At 46.8% G+C, this 21,424-nt stretch overlaps 1 protein-coding gene and 1 non-coding gene across 4 annotated transcripts in view; one reads left to right on the plus strand and one right to left on the minus strand.

The window, feature by feature from the left end:
- Positions 1–21,424, minus strand: part of Nup210 (nucleoporin 210) — a 119,025-nt gene that overhangs the window by 92,160 nt on the left and 5,441 nt on the right. For all 3 annotated transcript variants that reach the window (XM_074044556.1, XM_020176163.2, XM_074044560.1), the window contains exon 2: positions 2,816–2,952. In XM_074044556.1, the coding sequence (XP_073900657.1) occupies positions 2,816–2,952 (137 nt within the window). The remainder of the gene's footprint in view (positions 1–2,815; positions 2,953–21,424) is intronic.
- On the plus strand, positions 14,430–14,517 carry LOC141413176 (small nucleolar RNA SNORD28). Its single transcript, XR_012437987.1, has one exon. It is a non-coding gene; the product is annotated as a small nucleolar RNA SNORD28 (small nucleolar RNA).

Genomic DNA, 21,424 nt, shown 5'->3' on the forward strand with positions numbered 1-21,424 from the left:
CCTAGCACGCAGCCCTTCCAAAATTTAACGTATTAACTAATCTGGGCGTTCTGAGGAAACAGACTTGGTGCTATTTTCCTGCTCTAACTTGAGCATGTGCATTTAAAGCTGTGCTTTAAAAACAAAAAATTCCTCAAGGAAAATTCTGGTTTATTCAGGAAGTAACCATGAAGTAAAATGGCACACACTACAGTATGATGAGGTAGCATCTAAACAACGCTGGGTCAAAGCCCTGTCCATGCATTGAGAGCAGGAATTGAGACTGGTGGCTTTGTCTGTTCCTTTTTTCTGTTTTAATTCTGCTGGTGTTTTTATATAAGACTATCAACTATACTACAGATGGAACAAGTGAAGCCACAGAAGAGTGTTACAGTTGCTGTGCGAATAAGGTATAAATGTCATTCATTCCCTGGGGAATTCTCTAGCATAAGGATGGCAGTCATAATACCAAATTTATTCTGTTCACTCTCCAGGCACCATATAGAAATACTTGTGCATTGCTAATGTATGTTGAAAAGCAGTATCAAAAAAGCCTTTAAGGCTGAGGTATGGCTCAAGTGGTAGAGCACCTGCCTAGCAAGTCCAAGTCCCTGAGTTCAAGCCCCAGTACCGCCAAAAAAAAAAAAAAAGCCTTTAAAACACTTCTATTGTTGGGCTTAGCAGTGCCCATCTGTATCTCCAGCTACTTAGCCTTTTTTTTTTTTTTGGTGGGTCTGAGGTTTGAACTCAGAGCTTCAGGCTTGCAAAGCAGGTACTCTACCACTTGAGCCACTCCTCCAGCCCTCTCCAGCTACTTAGGAAGCTGAAACAGGAAATCACTTGAGTCTAGGAGATTGGGGGCAGCTTGGACAACATAGCAAAAGTCCATCTCAGAAAAAAAAGAAATTCATGTGCTGTGACCCAGTAAAATCAGGTATCTATCCTAGGGAGGAATAAGCTACAAAAACCCAAAATTTTTCTCTGTATAAAAATATTTATTATCATATATATAATACTGAAATGAACATTTAAAAACACTCTAAATGCCAAATATAAGGAAATGCTTACAGGACAAGCTTCTGTGAAGACTACTATTCAGAGCTGGGCACAGTGGCACACGCCCATAAACCTGGCTACTCAGGAAGCAGAGATCAGGAGGATTGCAGTTCAAGGCCAGCCGAGGCAACAAGTTCAGAGAACCGATCTCAGTCAATAGAAGCTGGGTGTAATGGCATGTGCCTGTCATTCCAGCTATTCAAGAAGCATAAACAGGACTGAGATCCAGGCTGACCCAGGACCTATAAAGTAGAAAGGCCTGGGCATGGCTCAAATTGTAGAATGTCTGCCTAGCAAATGGAAGGCCCTGAGTTCAAACTCAGTTTCACAAAAAATGAAAAAAAAAAAAAAAAAAAAAAAGCCAGGTGCTGGTGGTTCACACCTGTAATTCTAGCTTCTGGAAGGACCATGGTTCTAGGCCAGCCCAAGCAAATAGTTCAGGAGACCCTATCTCAAAAATACCCAACACTAAAAATTGCTGGTGGAGTGGCTCAAGTGGTAGAGTGCCTACCTAGCAAGTGTGAGGCCCCAACTTCGAGGCCCTAAATTCAAGTCCCAGTACCACCAAAAAAAATTTTTTTTCTAAAAAAATATAATTCAGTATTAAAAATAATTCAGCCAGGTGCAGTGGCTCCCACCTATAATCCCAACTAGTCAGAAGGTAGAAATCAGGAGGATTACCGTTCAAGACCAGCAAAGGCAAAAAGTTAGCAAAACCCCATCTCAACCAGTAAGCTGGGCATGATGGTGTGTGCCTGTGATCTCAGCTACATGGGAAGCCACAGGTAGGAGAACTGCATTCTAAGGCCTGGCCAGCCCTGGGCAAAATCAAGACCCTGTGTGAAAAATAACAAAAAAGGGCTTGGGCATGGCTCAAGTGATAGAGCACCTGCCTACCGTATTGAGATCCTGAGTTCAAACCCCAGTACCACCAAAAAAATAAAATAATTTTGTAGCAGGAGCTGGGAGTGTAGTTCAGTGGTATAGCACTTTCTTAGCATGCACAAGGCCCTGGAGTTATCCCCAGCAATGCAAAACAGACATAATGATAATAAGAATAATTCTATAATAAAATGAAAGATATCCTACCATGGTGTGAGAAGGGAGCATTCATAATAGAACATTACATTGTTTTCTAAGTACAGTCAACCCCCTGTATCTGTGGATTCCACAGCTGCAGATCTAATCAACTCCAGATGAAAATATACAGGAAAAAGGGTCTGTACTGAGCAGACACGAGTTTTGTTTTTGTGTGTGTTTGTTTGTGGTGCTGGGGATCGAAGCCAGGGCCTTGCACATGCTAGAGCCTCAGCCCTCAGACTCTTTCCTATCGTCATTCTCTAAACAACACGGTGCAACTATTTCCATAGCATTTCCATTGCATGAGTTATTAGGAGTCATCCCAAGATGCTTTTAAGTACTCAGGAGGGTGTGCATAGCTTTTATGCAAATCCTACAGGGACTTGAGTTTCCAAGGACTTTGGTGACCATAGGATCCAGGAACAAACCCTCCATGGACACTAAGGGTGACTGCACTTCACAACCACACCATGATAATCAGATATGGAGGAGGAAAAGCTGTGATTTCCTAGACTGCGACAACTTTCCTCATTTTGATTTGATACCCATTAAGAGTAGAACAAGAGGGAACCTTCCACAAGTACAGGGAGTAGGGATTGGGATGGGTGTTGCTTAGCCTCCAGGTGGAGGTCTCAACAAGCCTCCCTCTTGTCCCCTCTTCTCCCCATCAGGGACAGCCCATGGCACCCAAAGCCCTTACTGATGTCCTCAGCAAAGATGATGCTGGTCAGGCGAGCGGGCTGAGTTAGGCGGGCCTGCACCACCGCTTTCTGGGAGCACTGATGTTCGTTGGGGCCCAGCGGTTCTATGCTGGCCACTTCTGGCCGGGTGGATGACCTGCAACAAGAGGTGAAGACATTCTCCAGAGCCACACTGCAAGGCACAGCTAGGCCCAGAAGCCAGACCTTGGCTCCCCAGCTGGGGCTCCGTCTTGGATACAAAGACAAACTAGAGGTGAGCATTTCAGCCACCCAAAAAGCCTCAAGGGAAAATGGGAGTTCAGCCAAGACCCTTCTAGTCAGACCTCCACAACCTGACATCATGGTCACTGCACAGTCCCCCAGTGGGCAAATCAAACAGGGGACCCAACACCAAGACCTGGACATGGCCTAGATATTCAAAACATAGTCACTGTCCAAGACATTTCTACAGATATGGGTGTAAAAGTCCCTCCTTACCTGCAGATCTGTCCCCAGACTCCCTTAGGATGCCCAAAACCACAGATAGCACTGAACCCTATATATGCTGTTTTCTTCTATACATTCATACTGATGAAGCTTAATTTATAAATTACACACAGATTATGCTAATAATAACATAATAAAATAGAATAATTATGATGATATACTATAATAAAGGTTCTTTAAAACTTATGAAATGAACTGTTTATTTCTGGAATTTTCCATTTAATATTTTCAGGCTGCGGGTGACCACAGGAAACTGAAACAGCAGAAAGTAAAACAGTAGACAATCATCCATCAGTAGAAAAGCTGCTCATGGTATCCCGGCAAGGTGAAATGTGGTGTTAGGAGGAACACTGGGTCTCCCAGCTGGCTGACCTGCAGCCCAGGCCAGGTGCACAACATGCACCCAGATGGTATCTTCCATTCCCAGATGGCTTCTATAAGTCCTGGAGATCACTAAGAGTAATGACAATGACAATCACAAAGTCCCTGCACACATGGAGCCAAGTGGGGGAGAAAGGCAGAAAAACCTGTCAGCAAATGGAGGACAGTGTGAATGATTTCCCATAAACAGAACAAGGACCAGCAATGTGATCGGGACGCTATCTGGTGTCATTGCCTCAGTTTCTCATCCATGACATGGTAACAACAGTGCCCAGGTTAAGTGAAGTGGGGACAAATGGTAGGGCCATCAGATATGGTTCTGGGAGTGCTAACTGGGTGTCACTATTACTTCTGGGTAGACGGGTGCCAGGGAAGCAGTGAACTGTGTCACTAATGGCCCCCTCCTGAGAGGTTGCCACTGAGTTAATGCTACAGTGAATGCCACAGAGATCTCAGAGTGATCCTCAGGCAGGAGGATCACCCAGCACCAAGGATCCAAGGTGAGGGGCTGCCAAACATGCTTGCTTAGAGAGTACACATTCAGTGTGACCAAGGGTCCAGGGCAGAATCTTGCTGGGTCCAACCAGGACAGACTCTGACAAGACACAGGCACCCTGGAGGTTCTATATCCTTTCCCAACCTTTGCTTAAACTCACTTCAACACTAACATTCTGGAATATTCACAAGGAATATTGTCACCATAACCTAGGGTTAAAAAACCAATGGTGTGAAACACATCAGAACAGACATCTCCAGGTTTCCACCTGAAGATGCAGACAATGCAAACACCACCAGCTTCACACTGAGATGCTGGCAAGAAGCCTAAAGAACTGTCAACCATTTGCACTGAAAACAAACTCACCCACCAGCTAGGGAAAAAAACTGAAAGACTGGAGGACGTACATTTGTGGGCGTCTCATGGATGTCTTTCTGGGAAAACAGCAGTTCAGAGGCTAAAGACAGAGGACAAAATAGATAGGAACACAACAGACATGCGAGAGGAGGGTCTTATCTCACAACAAGTTAGAAATTCACTATTTAATTAGGAACAGTTTGGGAATCCTAAGATTTTCTCAAGAGTGTAGAACTTCACATACGACACAGACACACACAACTGAGTATACAAACCTAAGAAGAAATAAAGGAGACTAAGGAAGCAAGACAAATGAATATCTTGTGGGATCCCTTGTGGACCAGGGAACTGAAAAACAAAACCCTTGACAGAAATATTAGTGAAACCCAAATGGTCTAGGGCTGCACTGGTAGTCACGTTCACTGTTGATTTCATGTTATGACAAGTGTACTGTCAGGCAAGATGTCAACATTCAGGGAAGCTACATATAGCAGTAACAGGAATTTTTGTTATTATCATTGCAACTTTCCTATAAGTCCACAATTATTTCAAAATTTAAAAGTAAAAAAAGAAAAATAGATGAGGGAGGGATGAACAGGTAGAGCAGAGGGGATTTTTAGGAATGACACTAACTTAATGACTGCTATGGTTTTAACTATGAATGTCCCCCAAACACCCATATGCTACAAGCTTGGTCACCAGCCTGTGGAGCTTTTGGGAGGAGGTGGAACATTTAGGGAGTGGCGCATAGTGGAAGTTAGGTCATGGAAAGTATGCTAGGACCCCAGTTCCTCTTCCTCTCTCTTTATTTCCTGGCTATCATGAAGCGAGCGGTTTCTTCTGCCACATGCTTCTGCCATGATGAACCAAGTAAATATACAGTTGGCCCAAATCACCAGGAGCAAGCACTCATCAACTGGAACTTCAAAAACTGTAAGCCAAAGTAAAACTTTTCTTTTTTCAGTTGATTATCTCAAGCATTTATTACAGCAACAAAAAAGTGTCTAACAGTGATACCATAATGATGCATATGCCATCATACATTTGTTAAAACCCACAGTGTGCATGATACCAAGAGCAAACCTTCCTACAACCATGGACTGCATGAGATGACGATGTGTCCATGCAGGTCCATCAATGACAACAAGTGAGCCACCTTGGTGGGGGTGCTCCTCAAGAATACAAAGGGACAGTCATTGTTCTTCTTGCTCCTCCATAGCAGGGAATTAATCTGAGTGGCAATGAATACAGACCAAGGGCAGAGATACCCTGGTCCACTGGAAAAGCCTGAAATTCTCCCTCCCAGGGTCCCTACCCTCCCATAGCTGCCTATGATATGCCTGGCCCCCTTCAGAACCTGGCTGCAAACCCCACTCTTTTACTTCACACACATACCATGTTTACTTCATACATACAGACCAGGACAGATAGAGAGCTCAGATAGCACTGTACAAAGAACTACAACAAGAACCACATTTTTATTTTCTAACTGCCATATAAAAACCTATCGGGTGAAGTTAAATTTAATAGATTTTGCTTTTTAAAGCAATTGTAGGTGCCCAGCAAAAGTGAACAGAAAGTAGAGACTTCCTATTCCCTCCTACACAACATCATGCCCAGAGTGGTCTCTCTGTTATGGTGCATAGACATTCACTGATACCACAATCACTCAAGTTCACAGTTAAGGGATCATTCTGAACCTATGGGTTTAGACAAATGTTCAGTCATGTATCTACCATTATAATGTCATACAAAATAGCATCTCTGCCCTAAAATCCTGTATTCTGCCTTTTCATCCCTATTTTTATGTCCTATTAAAAAATCCTCTTTTAAGGCACCTACACACCCATGTTTATTGCAGTACTATTCACAATAGCCAATTTATGGAAACACCCAAGATGCCCCACTACTGACAAATGGATCAAGAAAATGAAGTATGTATTTACACACAATGGAATTTTATGCAGCCATGAAGAAGAACAAAATGTTATCATTCACTGGTAAATGGACAGAATTGGAGAACATCATCCTGAATGAGGTTAGCCTGGCCCAAAAGACCAAAAATCGTATGTTCTCCCTCATATGTGGACATAAGATCAAGGGCAAACACAACAAGGGGATTGGACTTTGATCACATGATAAAAGCAAGAGCACATAAGGGAGATATGAGGATAGGTAAGACACCTAAAAAACTAGATAGCATTTGTTGGCCTCAGCTCAGAGAAACTAAAGCAGATACTTTAAAGCAACTGAGGCCAATAGGAGAAGGGGACCAGGAACTAGAGAAAAGGTTAGTTCAGGAAGAATTAACTTAGAAGGTAACACACATGCACAGGAAATCAGTGCAAGTCAACTCCCTGTATAGCTATCCTTATCTCAACCAGCAAAAACCCTTGTTCCTTCCTATTATTGCTTCTACTCTCTCTTCAACAAAATTTTAGATAAGGGCAAAATAGTTTCTGCCGGATAGCGAGGGGGCGGGGGGGGGGGAGGTAAGAAAGGGGGTGGGGGAAGGGGGGAGAAATGGCCCAAACATTGTATGCACATATGAATAAAATAAATTTTTTTTTAAATCCTCTTTTAAAAACTCAAAAGTTTTCAAGCCTGGTGTGGTGGTACCTGATTGTACCCAGCTATTCAGGAGGCTGATTGTCTGAATTCAAGACTTTCAGGCTAGTTGGTATCTAGCAGCACCTCCAGGTGTCTTCTTCAGTCTCTCCGCGACCTGCACCACAACCAGAACAGCACTAGCAGGGCACCTTCCCAGTGCACCCCAGGCAGCTGAGTCTCATCTCAGAAGAAACTGAAAGGGAACCAAATGGTGACCACACTGTGTGTATGAGAGTGAAGGACTAGGGCAGGATTTCCTCTGACTCTCCTCTCCCACTCCCTATATTGAGTCACTTTCTATGTGAAAGGATACCTTTAAAAGGAGCTGACCAAATGCACTTTACAAACCACTTTCAGTAATGAAAAATATCTCAAATGAATCAGGAACTTGTGACACAACCAGCAGCACTCACTGGGCACGCCTGGAAGGATCACTTAGTCTGGCAAATGGCCCTCAGCTGGGTGCACATGGATCTAAAGGGGTGGCTCCCACTCCAACTCGGTCGCTGCCACTACTCACAGGACAGCATCATCACTTCCCTCTAAGGTTGGCCATTCCCATCTCCAATGAGGAGTTAAAGTGAGTGTTGCAGACAGCACACACTTGGGTCAAGCCTTCCATCCATTCTGCAGTCTCTTGTCTTTTGAGTGTGGCAGTGGGTATAAAGTGGATATTTGCAGTGACCACTGGTAAGGAAGAGCTGAATGACGTCTGTCGCTCTGCCGTTTGTTTCCATGACTTTTAGCTTTTGTCCCTTGTTTCCTATCCCTTTCACATTTGGTGGACTTTCTGAAGATGTGTTTGTGTCTCATCTCCATTTGTTACATTCCATACATTTCTGTTGGGACACCGTGGGGATGACATGTAAAGTCCTGCAGCAACACCACGCTGATGTTTGTGCCAGAGGAACTTAACCACATGCAAAATGCTGTTCACACACAGCTGCAAGCCCACGTCTTCCCTGCATGTTTATACCAGGGAGTGTCTTGATTTCTCCCTCAGTGGTGAAGGACAGTTGTGCTGGATATAAAATTCTTGGTTGACAGGTTAATTTGTTTTTCATACAACACTGAATATATTCCCCCATTTCCTGCTGGCCTTCAGGTTTTTGAAATCAAATTCTTCTGGGGAAATTATGATAAAAGGTACTTTATTTTCAAAACAGGACACTGCTGCCTTATATCAGGTAAATTGTACCATTCTGACCACCAGTCAGAATTTAAAGAGGAAGTAATACATTGAGTACAAACTTCAAAAAGTAATCTATGTTGTGCATACACTTCAAGAAGTCTTTAAAAACAAAAGGTATTACAGATTGTCAAATCAGAAACTAAAAGGGCACTGAAGCATCCTACAGATTTTAATTTCTTAAACCCTAAATCTCAACCTCCATAACCCACCTAAGCAAGCAACTTTTGTGGCCCTTTAATGAAAGTGGGGAAGGTCCTGGAGGCCAAAAACTGAGACCCCCACTGTGGGTGGGGCCCAGCTGGGACTGGTCCATTTCTTGCTCTGACCTCACAAGCAGCCACTGTGATGGAATCACAAGCAGCAGGCATATAAGGGAGGGGGCTGGGCTGGATTTTTGTCCACATAGCGCAGGAAGCTCTTGGTTAGTGACCTGCCGGACTCCCATAGTTAGCTCGTTTGTGGTGGTTGGTTCTGGTGCTTTGGTTCGTTGGTTTGGGTTTTCGTTTTTTATTTTTGCTTATTTTTTTCGCTTTTCTTTTTTTGTTTCCTTTTCTATTTTTTCATTTATTTTAGTTTATTTTTTTAGGTACTTTTCCTTTTTTAGATAGCATCGTTAGTGTTGCTGTCTAGGATGCGTAGTGAGTGTAGTAAGGGGATGGCCCAGCCTGGCCTTGAGGCCAGCTCCTTCGATGAGGAGACCCTCAGGGCTCAGTACATGGTCCTGGGCAGGCTTGGCCAGGGTAGATACGGCCAGGTGAGACTGGCCTACCACCGCCTCACCGGGACCGAGGTGGCGGTGAAATGCCTGAAGAAGACAGTGCATAAGGCGTTGGAGGTGGATCTGATGCGGGCCCTGCAGCACCCGCACGTGATGCGGCTGTTCCAGGTCATCGAGGCGGAGCAGCACGTCTTCCTGGTGATGGAGCACGTGGGAGGAGGGCAGCTGTGGCACCACGTGCTACAGTATGGCCGCCTGCGGGAGGGGGAGGCCCGGAGGCTGTTCTGGCAGATGGCCTGCACCCTGCACTACTGCCACACCAAGGGCATCGCCCACAGGGACTTGAAGCCCGACAATATCCTCCTGGACAAGTTGGGCAACGTGAAGGTCGCGGACTTCGGCATGGGCACCTGGTTCATGCCCGGCCAGAAGCTGCACTTCACGTGTGGTGCTTTAGCATTTCGGGCTCCAGAGGTCTACCTGGGCCACACGTACGAAGGCCCCAAGGTGGACGTCTGGAGCCTGGGCGTCATCCTCTACTTCATGGTCACCGGGAAGCTGCCATTCAAAGGCAACAGCTACCAGGAGCTGAAGCCCCGGGTCCTGAAGGGAAGGTACGTCCTCCCCTACCACATTTCAGCTTTGGGACGGAGCCTCATCAACTGCTTGCTGACCCCCGACCCCGCGCAGAGGCCCACGCTAAAGGAGGTCCTGCTCCACCCGTGGCTCAGCCACGCGGAGGACTGTCCACCGACACCTTCCAGCGAAAAGCCGCTCCCCGTCCGCCTGGACCCCACCATCGTGGTGGTCATGACAGACATGGGATTCGAATCCCGCAAGGTCCGGGACTCTCTGCTTCGCAGGCGATGCGATGAGGCCGCCTGCACCTACCACATGCTCCAGTGCCAGAAACGCCAGGGGCGCGAGGCCATCGTCCAACTGAAGCCCGTGCGTCACAGGGCGAGGTCCTGCCCATCCCCCGAACCTTCTCCCCCCTTCCTTCTGCCCCGAAAGACGAGTGCCAGTGTGCCTGCCCTCCGCCCCATCACCACCTCGCCCCATGGGCACCCGCCGGAGGACGACGCGCAGTCGGGGCAGGGGAGCGGCAGAAGGACCAAGTCTGCCTCGCCCCTCTCCACGCTTCAGAAGACGACGAACTCCCCGCACACCGCCCCCCAGCCTGGTCCTGCGGCTGCCCTCTCCTCCTCCTCCTCCTCCTGCTGCTGCCACAGCAGTGGGGGGCACACAGACAGCAGCAAGTTGTCCCTCGGCACGGCCCTGGAAGAAAACAGTCCGCCCATGGGGAAACTCCAGGGCGAGGACACACCCTCTGTCTGTGACGCAGAGGGAGCCCCACACCCAGGGCAGCCCCCTGGTGGGACTCCACCCTCTACCAGTGACCAGCGCCAGGGCTGGAAGGCAGTGACCAGGAGGATGCCTGCTGCATCCTGAGAATGTGCTGCTGCCTTCCAGCCCGAAGGACTCGCCCCAGTAGCGGAGTGGCCAGGGAGCCGGGGGGCACCAGACAGTCAGAAAACCAAGTAGGTGAGTGGCCAGGGAGCCGGGGGGACACCAGACAGTCAGAAAACCAAGTAGGTGAGTGGCCAGGGAGCCGGGGGGACACCAGACAGACAGAAAACCAAGTAGGTGAGTGGCCAGGGAGCGGGGTGGACACCAAATAGAAAAGCAAGTAGGTGAGTGGCCAGGGAGCCGGGTGGACACCAGACAGTCAGAAAACCAAGTAGGTGAGTGGCCAGGGAGCCGGGCGGACACCAAATAGAAAACCAAGTAGGTGAGTGGCCAGGGAGCCAGATGGACACCAGACAGACAGAAAACCAAGTAGGTGAGTGGCCAGGGAGCCGGGTGGACACTAAACAGACAGAAAACCAAGTAGGTGACGAGTCCAGCTCAGCCTCTGCATTTTATGTTAGCTGCGCTTTTATTAATGTCCTTTCAATTGACAAGGAATTGTGCACATTTATGGAGTGGGATGCTGTGTTGAGCTGCATCTCTGTACTCACACACTGTGGGATGACACACACGATGGGAGATTAAATCACGCTACTTAACACATCTGGCACCTCAGAAAGACAGGTCCCCTGGACTCCACTTACATGGTGGAATCTGAACACGTCCAACTAGAAGTAGGATAGAACGATGGTTACCAGAGCTCAGAAGGAGAGGGCAGAGGAAGGAGGAGTCAGTCAAATCAGCTTGGAGTTCTACTGCACAGCAGGGTGGCCATAGTCCAGAGCAAAGTCCTATGGAGTTCAGCCACTGAGTCCTTCACATGTCTCCCCTGTTTTTAAGTGGATGCTGACATCACTGTGTAGAGGACCGGCCAGGAGTGGACTCTAAACAGCTTCAGTAGGGAGCTGTGCCAACTGCCCTGGCTCCTCCACCCAGGATTCCAGTCAGGAGGGCACCCAGGACCACGCTAGCCTTCCAAAGCATCCTATGCCAAGTGTGGTGAACTGAAAGATGCCCAAAGCTGCCTGGAGACCTGAAGCCGCTCCACCCCACCTGAGGGAACCATCAGAGACCTGCCTGGGACACTTCTCCTGTCCTGCTCTTCTCTGTCCTCTCTCCCATGGTTCCTAATAAGTGTATTTCTTGCAAATCTGATAAAATTAATAAAATTGATGCTGTGAAAACAATAGCTCAAGTGAGCCTCTATTTTGCATCCAGAATGGAACATTAGTAGTGACGTGGTACTAGGAGTTAATCGAAAAGGGACTTTTGAAGCCACCTTAACAGCAACAAATGATTAAAAGACAAGGCAGTGAGCTGCAGAAATGGAATCCCTATGAGTGACCTGCAGACAGCAATGATGTCATATTCAGAAGGACCAATGGGAGAGTTAGGTGCTATCACCTGTCCTAATTCAACCCACAAGTGTCCACAGTAGCAGGATGAGAGTATTAGGAGTTAGAGAAGAAGTGCTGGAGTGTTCCTCAGAACGAGGCTGAGGTCTATAGGAGAACATCCTGGTGAAGGGACCGTCCTGAGGCACATGGCAGCTCAGCTGCTGGGAGAGGACAAAGGAGGCCAGTGTGGCTGCAGTGTGGAGAAGGGCAGAGGAAGGGGGGAGATGGGTCTGAGGGCAGTGGGCTATGTCCTACAGGTTCTGTACCCTCAACCTATGGCTGACCTAGGGAGACCTAAGAAATGCCCATTCCTCTATTCTCTGTGACCATTTGGGAGGCTGCTGGAGCATCCCAGTGAGAGAGCTCAGCCAGGTTTGCGTTGAGACAGTTTCTGAATGTGAGGCTGACAGGTATGATGGGTGTGGGGCAAGTGACCAGGAAGGGTGAAAGAGGCAACAGCAGCTGCTTCTCAGGGAAATCTACCCTCACTGCACTGCAGGTTGTGTCCTGGGGACAGAGCTCACTCTCCACCCGCTCACCACTCTGTCTCACTTGCATGATGCACCACCCAGCAGGAACGGGCTGTGATGGCCCAAGTACTGCTGGGAGTCTCAGGGGCTGAGTCCAAAGACAGGTCAAACCATGACACTGCCTCTTGAGGACAGTCCTCAGTCTTTGAGCAGTGGGTGAAAGGTGACACATTTACTGGACAATAAAGGAGCTGGGGAAGGTGGTCACAGCTGATCCAAGTGGCCATTGTGCTTCCCATAAAGAGCTTCTGTTAAATACGTCTTCATCCTTTACACCTATCTCAGCAGATGTGTGTGGATCTCAATAAAATCATCAGAACAACCTTCCTCCCTCCTCCTAATAATAAGAGAAGTCCAAGGCTGGATGCACCCTAGGGTGTCAGTTTCTGCTCTAAATGAGGTAATAAAGGGGGAGCTCAGAGCAGGAGTCAGGTAAAAGGCTGGGGGTCAGGAGCCACAGGTGGGGCTGGCAGAGGCTCAGCTGCAGATGGTCACCCACCTGCTACGTCTGCTAAGTGAGACGCTCCTATTCACTCAGGGTCAAACCCCAGGTCCAAGTCCAATGCTGTTCTCACCTGACTTTGCACCTGAAGTGGGGACAGGGGAGAGGAGCCTGCTGGTTTCTGGGCGCCTATGAACCCCTTTTCTCTGTGAATTTACAATCCAGTCCTCAGTGGCCCTCCTTCTCGATTCATACCATTCAGTGGAGAACTTTCTATAATGGCTCTGTCTGTGACTCTCTGGACTGTGTCCTCTGGTCTCCCCTCCAAAACCCCTGGCTCTATGGCACTAGCCCTTCTGGTCCTGTTGCTGTCTGTATAGGGTGTTGTGTCCAGTTACCACCCCACCATGAGGGCTTAACCCCCTCAAGGGCAGAGCTGAAACTACCATCAGCCCTGTGCTTGCCATCCTGGTGAGGACGTTGATAGTGGGGAGACCATGTGGGAGGTGGAAGGTGACATGGGAACTCTCTCCATACTTTGTACTCAGTGAATCTGCTTTAAAAAAAGAGATAAAGCATGAAAGGAGGAAGAAATCATTTCCTACTCCACTCGAGAAGCACTGTGCTTGTGCCTGTTCAATGCCCCTGAGAGCCAGGATCTGAGCTCCCAATCTGGGTTATGAAAAAATCCCAGCCTCTCTCAAGGCCTCAGTCTCCTCAGGAATACAATGGCACAGTCACCTTCTTCTATGTCCTTAGGAGGGTATTAAACTCAGACAGAGCCCCAATAAATAAAAGAGCAGAGCTACCCTGGTCCATTGGAAGGCCTGAAATTCTCCCTCCCGGGGTCTGTGCTCCCCTATTGTAGCTCAGCCCCTTCAGAGCCTGGCTACAAACTCCACCCTTTATTCACACACTGCATGTTGCCAGGACAGACAGATGCCTCAGATAACCCTGTAGAAAGAAATACAACACAAACACGTTTTCATTTTCTAACTGCCATAGGAAAATGTGAAATCAGGTGAAATTAATAGATTTTGTTTTTTAAAGCAACTTCAGGTGCCCAGCCAAAGTGAGCAGAAAATAGACACACACACACACACACACACACACACACACTCTCTCTCTCTCTCTCTCTCTCTCTCTCTCTCACACACACACACACACACACACACACACACCTGGCACAGCCTCTCCCATGATCCCCCCCAGACCCATTCTTCTGCTAAAGTAGATGATATCACAATCACTCAAGTTCACTTTTAGGTGCTCATTCTTAGTATTGCACATCCTATGGGTTTAGAGAAATACAGAGTTATGTATTTCTGTAACCACCCTTGTAATGTTATATGGAATAGCATCACTGCTCTAAAAATCCTCTCTGCTTTGCCTTTTCATCCCTGTTTTTAATCCCCATTGAAAAGCTGTATTTCAAAAACCACTCCTGTGGTCCCAGCTACTCAGGAGGCTGAGACAGGTGGATGGTTGAATCCAGAAGTACGAGGCCAGTCTGGGCAAAACAGCCAGACCATATGTCAAAAAAATAAAAACAAAAGCATGTCACAGGCTTCTGATGCTCTGTGAGGTGTGAGAGTTAATGGTATATTAGAGTTCTGATGGCAGCTATATTTTTTAAGAGTTAATTTTTTCATATTTCATGTTCTTTAACCCAGTGCACCGCATCTATCATGATTTTAAGGTGGCACTGGGCACATGTGACATGACTAGTGTCACAACTAGGTCTCCTTGGGATGTCGTAACAAAAACTCTGTGCATGGGTGGTATGCAGCCAACAAGCATTGATTGCTCACAGTTCTAGAGGCTCAAAGTCCAAGATCAAGGTGTTGTCACACTTGGGACAGGTGAGGCCTGCTCTCTGGATCACAGATGGCACCTCCTCCCTGCAGACTGCAGATATAATAAAGTGGTTCTGAGCACAGCCTCCCACTCTACCCTCCTGAAACAGGGTTGGGGTTTGAATCCCACTAAACTCTGTGCAGTGGGACACAGACCGTGCTCCAGGGTGGCCATGAAGGAGGCTCTTTATGACAAATGGCAAAGTGCTGAAACCCAGAGGCAGAAGACTCAGAAGTCAGTCTGGACCACACAGGACAGACCACATCCCCCCATTCCGACTCCCATTGCCTGGGGCCTCCTCTCTCTTGGTCAGGACCCTGCCCCTGCACAGGGGAGCTCATCTCAACCACTTCTCCAGGGTTTCAGGTGGTCTAGGCTGGATTTTTTGTTGCCAGCAGGCATGTTCTTTTCAGTTAGCTGGCTGGCTTCCTCCTTGACATTCTGAGATCCCTTGGGTTGCCTGAACCTGTGAAAGGCAGGAAAGAACCATAGAGGTCAGCAATCACATGGCCTTGGGCCTCAGTGTCCTCATCTGCAAGACATCAGCCACCACCCTGCCTTCCTCACAGGGAGTGTGAAATACTGGGTAAAACAACACTTAGGAAGCAGGCTGGGGTGTGGCTCAGTGGCAGAGGACTTGTCCAACCTGTGTGAGGCCCAGGTTTGATCCTCAGCACCATAGACACAAAAAAGACTAAGTAAAAAATAATAATAAAAGGACATTAGAAAATATTTGTGAGAGAATTATAAACTGACAATGGAGACTCTGGGAGAAATGTTAGGAGAACTAACTTTCATCTGTAAGGTTTTATGGCAGTACTGGGGATTGAGCATGCTAGACAAGCACTCTATCACACGCCCCAATCCTTTTTGCATTTTATTTTTGAGACAAGGTCTTGCTAACTTTGCCCTAGAAATCCTCTTGCCTCTGTCTCCCCAGTCAGTATCTGGGATTACAGTTATCATGCCAAATAAAAGACTGGAAACACACATATACATTGTCACACCATGGCTAATTCTGATGGTAAGAATATGGATATTCCTTACAGAATTCTTTGTATTCTAACTATAGAGAACTACTGCTATACCCTCATCTTACAGATAAGTAAATTGAGCCTCAGAAGGAAGAGGGACCGGCTTAATACCACACTGAGGCTAGGATGCACATGTTCTAAGGCCTTGTGTGGGATGCTCTCTGCTACAACAGTAACCTGTTGGACACAAAGAACAGCTTCATTAGTAGGAGACTTAGGAAAACCCCATACATACCTCCTGGAGACCCAGGCCATCTCATCACCTGGGAATGGAAGAGCTGACCACACACATGCAATTCAGGAGTGTTTTAGCCTCCAGAATCTGACAAGAGAAGAACCACCTTCTACAGAGGGAGGGTGGTAACTCTTCACCCAGCCAGGCAGAGACACAGGACATAAGAGAGGGACAGCAAGCAGGGGCAGCTCATTTCTGGAAAGCAGAGATACCCAGGGACAATGTGTTCTAATAAAAAATAAAAGTGTACTCAGGCATTAATGTTTAAATATCCTGTGTCAATTTGACTGAGCCATGGGGCAACTAGGTATTTGGTCAAATGTTACTTTATTCTGGACTTTTTTTTTTGGATAAGATTAGCATTTAAATCTGTGAGTGAGTAAAGCAGGCTTTCTCCCAATGTGGCACTCCTCATACAGTCAGCTGAGAGCTCATAGAACAAAAGGCTGAACAAAAGAGAATCCTCACTATGGTCTCTGAGCTGGAGCATCAGCTCTTAGAGCTCCTGCCTCCACAGTCTAATGAAAACATGGGCTCTTCCTGGCTCCCAAGGAATAGCCTTAAGAATGAAGCTACACCATCCACCTCCCAGGTCACCAGCCAACTGCAGATCTTGATCTCCTCAGCCATTGTAATCATGGGAGCCAAATTCAAAACCTTGTAATAAATCTCAGTCTCTCTCTCATACACACACACACACAATTTAATAGATCTCTCATATGTATATATGATAGAAAGACTGATCTTCTAACAGTGGGATTGTGTCCTCACAAACCTATCATAAGTTATGAATATCATAAGTAGACCAGGTGTGGTGGCCGCACCTATAACCCCAGCACACTAGAGGCAGAGGCAGGAAGATCCCAAATTCAAGGCCAGCCTGGGCTACATAGTGAAACCCTTTCTCAAAAAAACATCAAAAACCAAAAAAGGCTGGGTGACAGTAGCTCATGCCTGTAATCCTAACTACGTGAGAGGCTGAGATTGGAAGGATCACAGTTCAAGGCCAGCCCAGGCAAAGAGTTTGCGAGACCTCATCTCTAAAATAACCAGAGCAATATGGACTGGAGGTCTGGCTCAAAATGTAAAGCATCTGCTTTGCCAGTGTGATGCCAAGTTCAAACTCCAGTCCCACCAAAAAGAAAAAAAAGAAAATATCCTATAGAAAACACATTTAATATTCCTAATCTATCAAACACCATGGCTTAGCCCAGTCTAACTTAAATGTGCTCAGAACACTTTCATCAGTGGTGCTAAATCAAGTAACACAACACCTGTTTTATAACAAAGTGTTGAATATTTCATGTAATGTACTGAATACTTCCTGAAAGTGGAACATTTGTAGAGATACACTTTCATACCATCATAAATTTGAAGTCTTAAATCAAACCATGGTAAGACAGTGACTCTCTGAATAGGAGACAGAGAGACACATAGGTACATATCCTATTGGTTCTTTTTCTTAGGAAACCCTGACTAATCAGGGAAGGTGTCAGAACAGAGAAAAGAAACAGCAGAGTGTTCCACATGTTCACTCAATGCTCCAGCAGCCAGACGGGAAAACCAAACTGAGGCTCCAAGAGGTTACGTAGTTTGGCCAAAGCCACACAACTGTGCCCAGCAGCACCCACAATGACCTTTAGGTCTGGGTGACTTCAGATCAGGTGCTTCTTCTACCACAGGAGTGTTTCCCCAAGTCTGACACACAACCACCAGAAAGGGGTTCAGATGATGCACGGGAGAACAACTCTTTAATTGATTCATTATGTATTTTAACTATTACATCTTTATTGTTGAATGTTTTAGTAAAAACAAACTCCTGAGCTCATAAATATTAATACTAAAGATGATGTCAATGTTAAAAGTCGGTCTGAAGGAAAATCTTAGGTAAACACCATAGAGTTGGTGCATTATAGACGGCAACAGTGTTAAAGGTGGCATGAAGTGACTGCAGTTGGGAAGGTGTTGAAGACACCAACTGTGCCATCTCTCTGGAGCTGAGTCCATCACATGCTGCCATTTTCCAATGTTTCTGGAAAAACAAGGACGGGCCAACCTCGGCACCAGTGCTAGAAGCTGAGAATGAGACAGTCCTGCCTCTGGTTGGACAGCAAGCTGGTAAGGGATGGAGGGACCTCAAAAAGATGCAAGGGGCCACCATGCTACCACCGGCCTTCATTTATGCAAACTCTGGACCACACCCAGCCTAAGGAGCAGCTCATCCATGCTCAAAATGGGAGCTGGGAGGTGACGCTAGTGGCTCATGCCTGTAATCCTAGCTACTCAGGAGGCAGAGATCAGGAGGATCATGGCTCAAAGCCAGCCTAGGGCAAGTAATTCTCAAGACCCTGTCTCAAAAAAAAAAAAAAAAAGTCACACACAAAAAAAGGGCTGGCAGAGTGGCTCACGTGGTAAGAATGCCTGTCTAGCAAGTGTGAGACCCTGAGTTCAAACTCCAGTGCTGGGGAAAAAAAAAATGAGGTCTGGAGATGCAGCGCTCAGGGACATCCGGTCAGACACTGAGCAGAGGAAGCAGGGTCTGCACCCATGTTGGCTGTCTGAGAAGCCAGGTCTCCTGCCACCCACGGAAGCCAGGTGCGCAAGCTGCTATGCCAGTGCATCTGGATACATCAAGTTCAACCAAAGAAACAGAGCCTGGCTCACGTGGCTCCTCTCATGAGACGCTCACCTGCTCACCCAGGTGAGATAAATCACCACTCCTCAAGAATGGCGTGTGCTTCCTTCTGCCTGCACACACTGCTAGTGTTCAATATGGCCACCCACCCTCCTACTCACCAATATGCTTCATGAAACACAAGACAGGAATGGGACAATACATAGGAAGCACATGGGGATGAGGACACATGTAGAAAGGTGAAGTATGATAGAGGTTGCTGCCACTCACCAGCCATGTGAACTTAAGCTTAACCTCTTGGGGCCTCCATTTCCCAAAACAGAGTTACTGGCCCAAGGCTGCACCACTGGCAGGAGCCCGAACTATCTGATGTCAAACCTAACCTCTACTCAGAAGCCCCTCCCCTCCCTCCCAGCTTTACCACCTCCATTCCCTTGCTCATGCTGTCCACTGCACGTCACGTGCCTTCTTACCAGCATTCATCTCGTCTAATCTTCATGGCTCGGATGCATGCCAACTCCTCCAAGGACCCATCAGTTCCTCCTCACCCACCCCTCCTCCCAGCTCCCACAACACCCATGGACCTCTTGAGGGCCTCTAATGCAGCCACTCAGTGAATCTGTATATGTTGAGTCCATTTTCCATGGCTACGACAAAATACCTGAGAAAAATCAACTTATAAGGAGGAAAGGTTTATTTTTGGCTCATGGTTTCAGAGACTTCAGTTCACAGTCAATTTGGCTCCATTGTTTTTGGGTAGTGCATCATGGTGGAAGTGTGTGATAGAGCAAAGTTGCTCACCTCAGGGCAACTGGGAAGCAAAGAAAAAAAGAAGAGGGATTCACCCCCAATGATCTGATTTCCTTCCATGAGGCCCTACCCTGAGAGGTTCCATCACCTCCCAAAAGTTTCACAGTCTGGCAATCAACCCGTTAGCACATGGGCCTTTGGGGAAAATTTAAGATTCAAAGTACAGCTGGTGGGGTAGCTGAAGTAGAGTTCCTGCCCAGCAAGTGTGAGGCCTTGAGTTCAAACCCCAGTACCGCCAAAAAAAGATCCAAATTATATCTGGGCATTCCTTTCATGAACAGAAATCACACTCCTGTGTTTTACTGGAAGCACTTTGGTTTGCATTTCCTTGTCACATACAGCAGATCAAATCCCCCCAGAGTAAATTCTTTAAGACTCATGGCCTTCTTCATTCAGACCCCTGTACCATAGTGAAAAATAGCAGCAGCAGCACTTTCATTTATTGCACAATTACTATGTGTCAAACAGAGTCAAGCACAACACAAATAGTTCCTTTGCCTCTCCAACAGTCCTATTAAAACCCCCCACATGGCACGAAGGAACCTCCAGAAAGATGTCATCACATCCCTAGAAGGGGCTTCAGTGCAGTCAGGCTGTAGGCCCTAATATGACAATCCTACTGTCTTGTGCTGGGCAGAGTAAGGGCCTCCTCCTCCACCTGGTATTGCACATTGGAGGGCTGGGCTCCCAGGCCCTGGAGAAGATAGCTTTAACCTGAATCAGCCCCCATTTCCAAATATTAATACTGTTTCTTAATGTGTTATGATCTTGTAAAAGAAGCACTGGCACATTTCCTCCTGCATTCAAAGATTGGGCTGGGCTCTGGCAGTGGCCAGGCTTTGAACAAGCAGGCTTTGCCACAAGTTGCTGTGAGGCTCATGCCCTCAGACTCATCTTGGGGGAAGGGACAGCAGCAACAGGACACATGTCCACCAAAGGGGTTTCAGGTTTTCTTTTTTTTTTTTTTTTTTTTTGGCTTTAGGTCAAGTCAGGAGTAATACGCAAAGAGATTAGAAGAAAAATTGGTTATGCAATTTTGGTTCCTTCTAACTGTCCCCCACCAGTAGAAAACACACTCTCTATAACACTAGAAGGCCCTGCTTCTGGTCCTGCAGTCTCTGGTTAGACAATGACACTTCCTCAACAGCCCTTCCCAACTGCTATGGTTTAGATCTTAAATGTTCCCAGAAGACTCACATGCTAAGGGTTAGTGAACAGCCTGTGGGGGTACAGAGAGGTGGTGGAACCTTTAAGAGGTTAGGCATAGTCCTACAAAAGTTAGGCCGCCAGGAGCATGTCTTTGTTAGGGTTTTGTTTCCTAGGCACCATGAGGTAAACTGACTTCCTCAACAACAAGTTCCCACCATGATTCGAGGCATGTCACAGGCTCAAAGCAACAGAGCCAAGCAACTGTGGTTTGAAACTCTGTACCAAAATAAATTGTTCCCTCTGTAAGCTGTTTATCTTTCCTCATGGCAAAGGAAAGCTAACACAAGCCCCTCTTTGTACCTGACTCATTTCAGTCACATCCAAGTACCACTTGTATCTTTTTAAAAAAATGATTTTTTAGTGAAAAAGTAATTTGAAAGGAACCCTCACACACAAGTGTAAATAGACAACCATAAAGTGTTACAAGACTCTGAGAGGACACTGCTGTCTGTCAAGGCTCTCAGAAGACAGGCAAATATTTTAAAAAGTGCCAACGAAAGTAGGAGGGTAGTTGCCAGGGGCTGGGGTAAGAGGAAATGAGGAGTTAGTGTTTAACGGATACACAGTTTCAGTTTTACAAGACCGAAAAACCCCTGAGACAGATGATGGTGGTGGCTGTACAGCAATGTGTATGCTCCCAATGCTACTGAACTGGTGAGGGTTTAAATTTTATGCTACATATTTGTTTTAAAATAAAGGAAAAAAATGTTAACAACACTGTTGACACCAAAAGAAAACTTTTACTTGAA

The sequence above is a fragment of the Castor canadensis genome, chromosome 10 (genome assembly GCF_047511655.1).
Source record: "Castor canadensis chromosome 10, mCasCan1.hap1v2, whole genome shotgun sequence".
In the NCBI taxonomy this organism is placed as follows: Eukaryota; Metazoa; Chordata; class Mammalia; order Rodentia; family Castoridae; genus Castor; species Castor canadensis.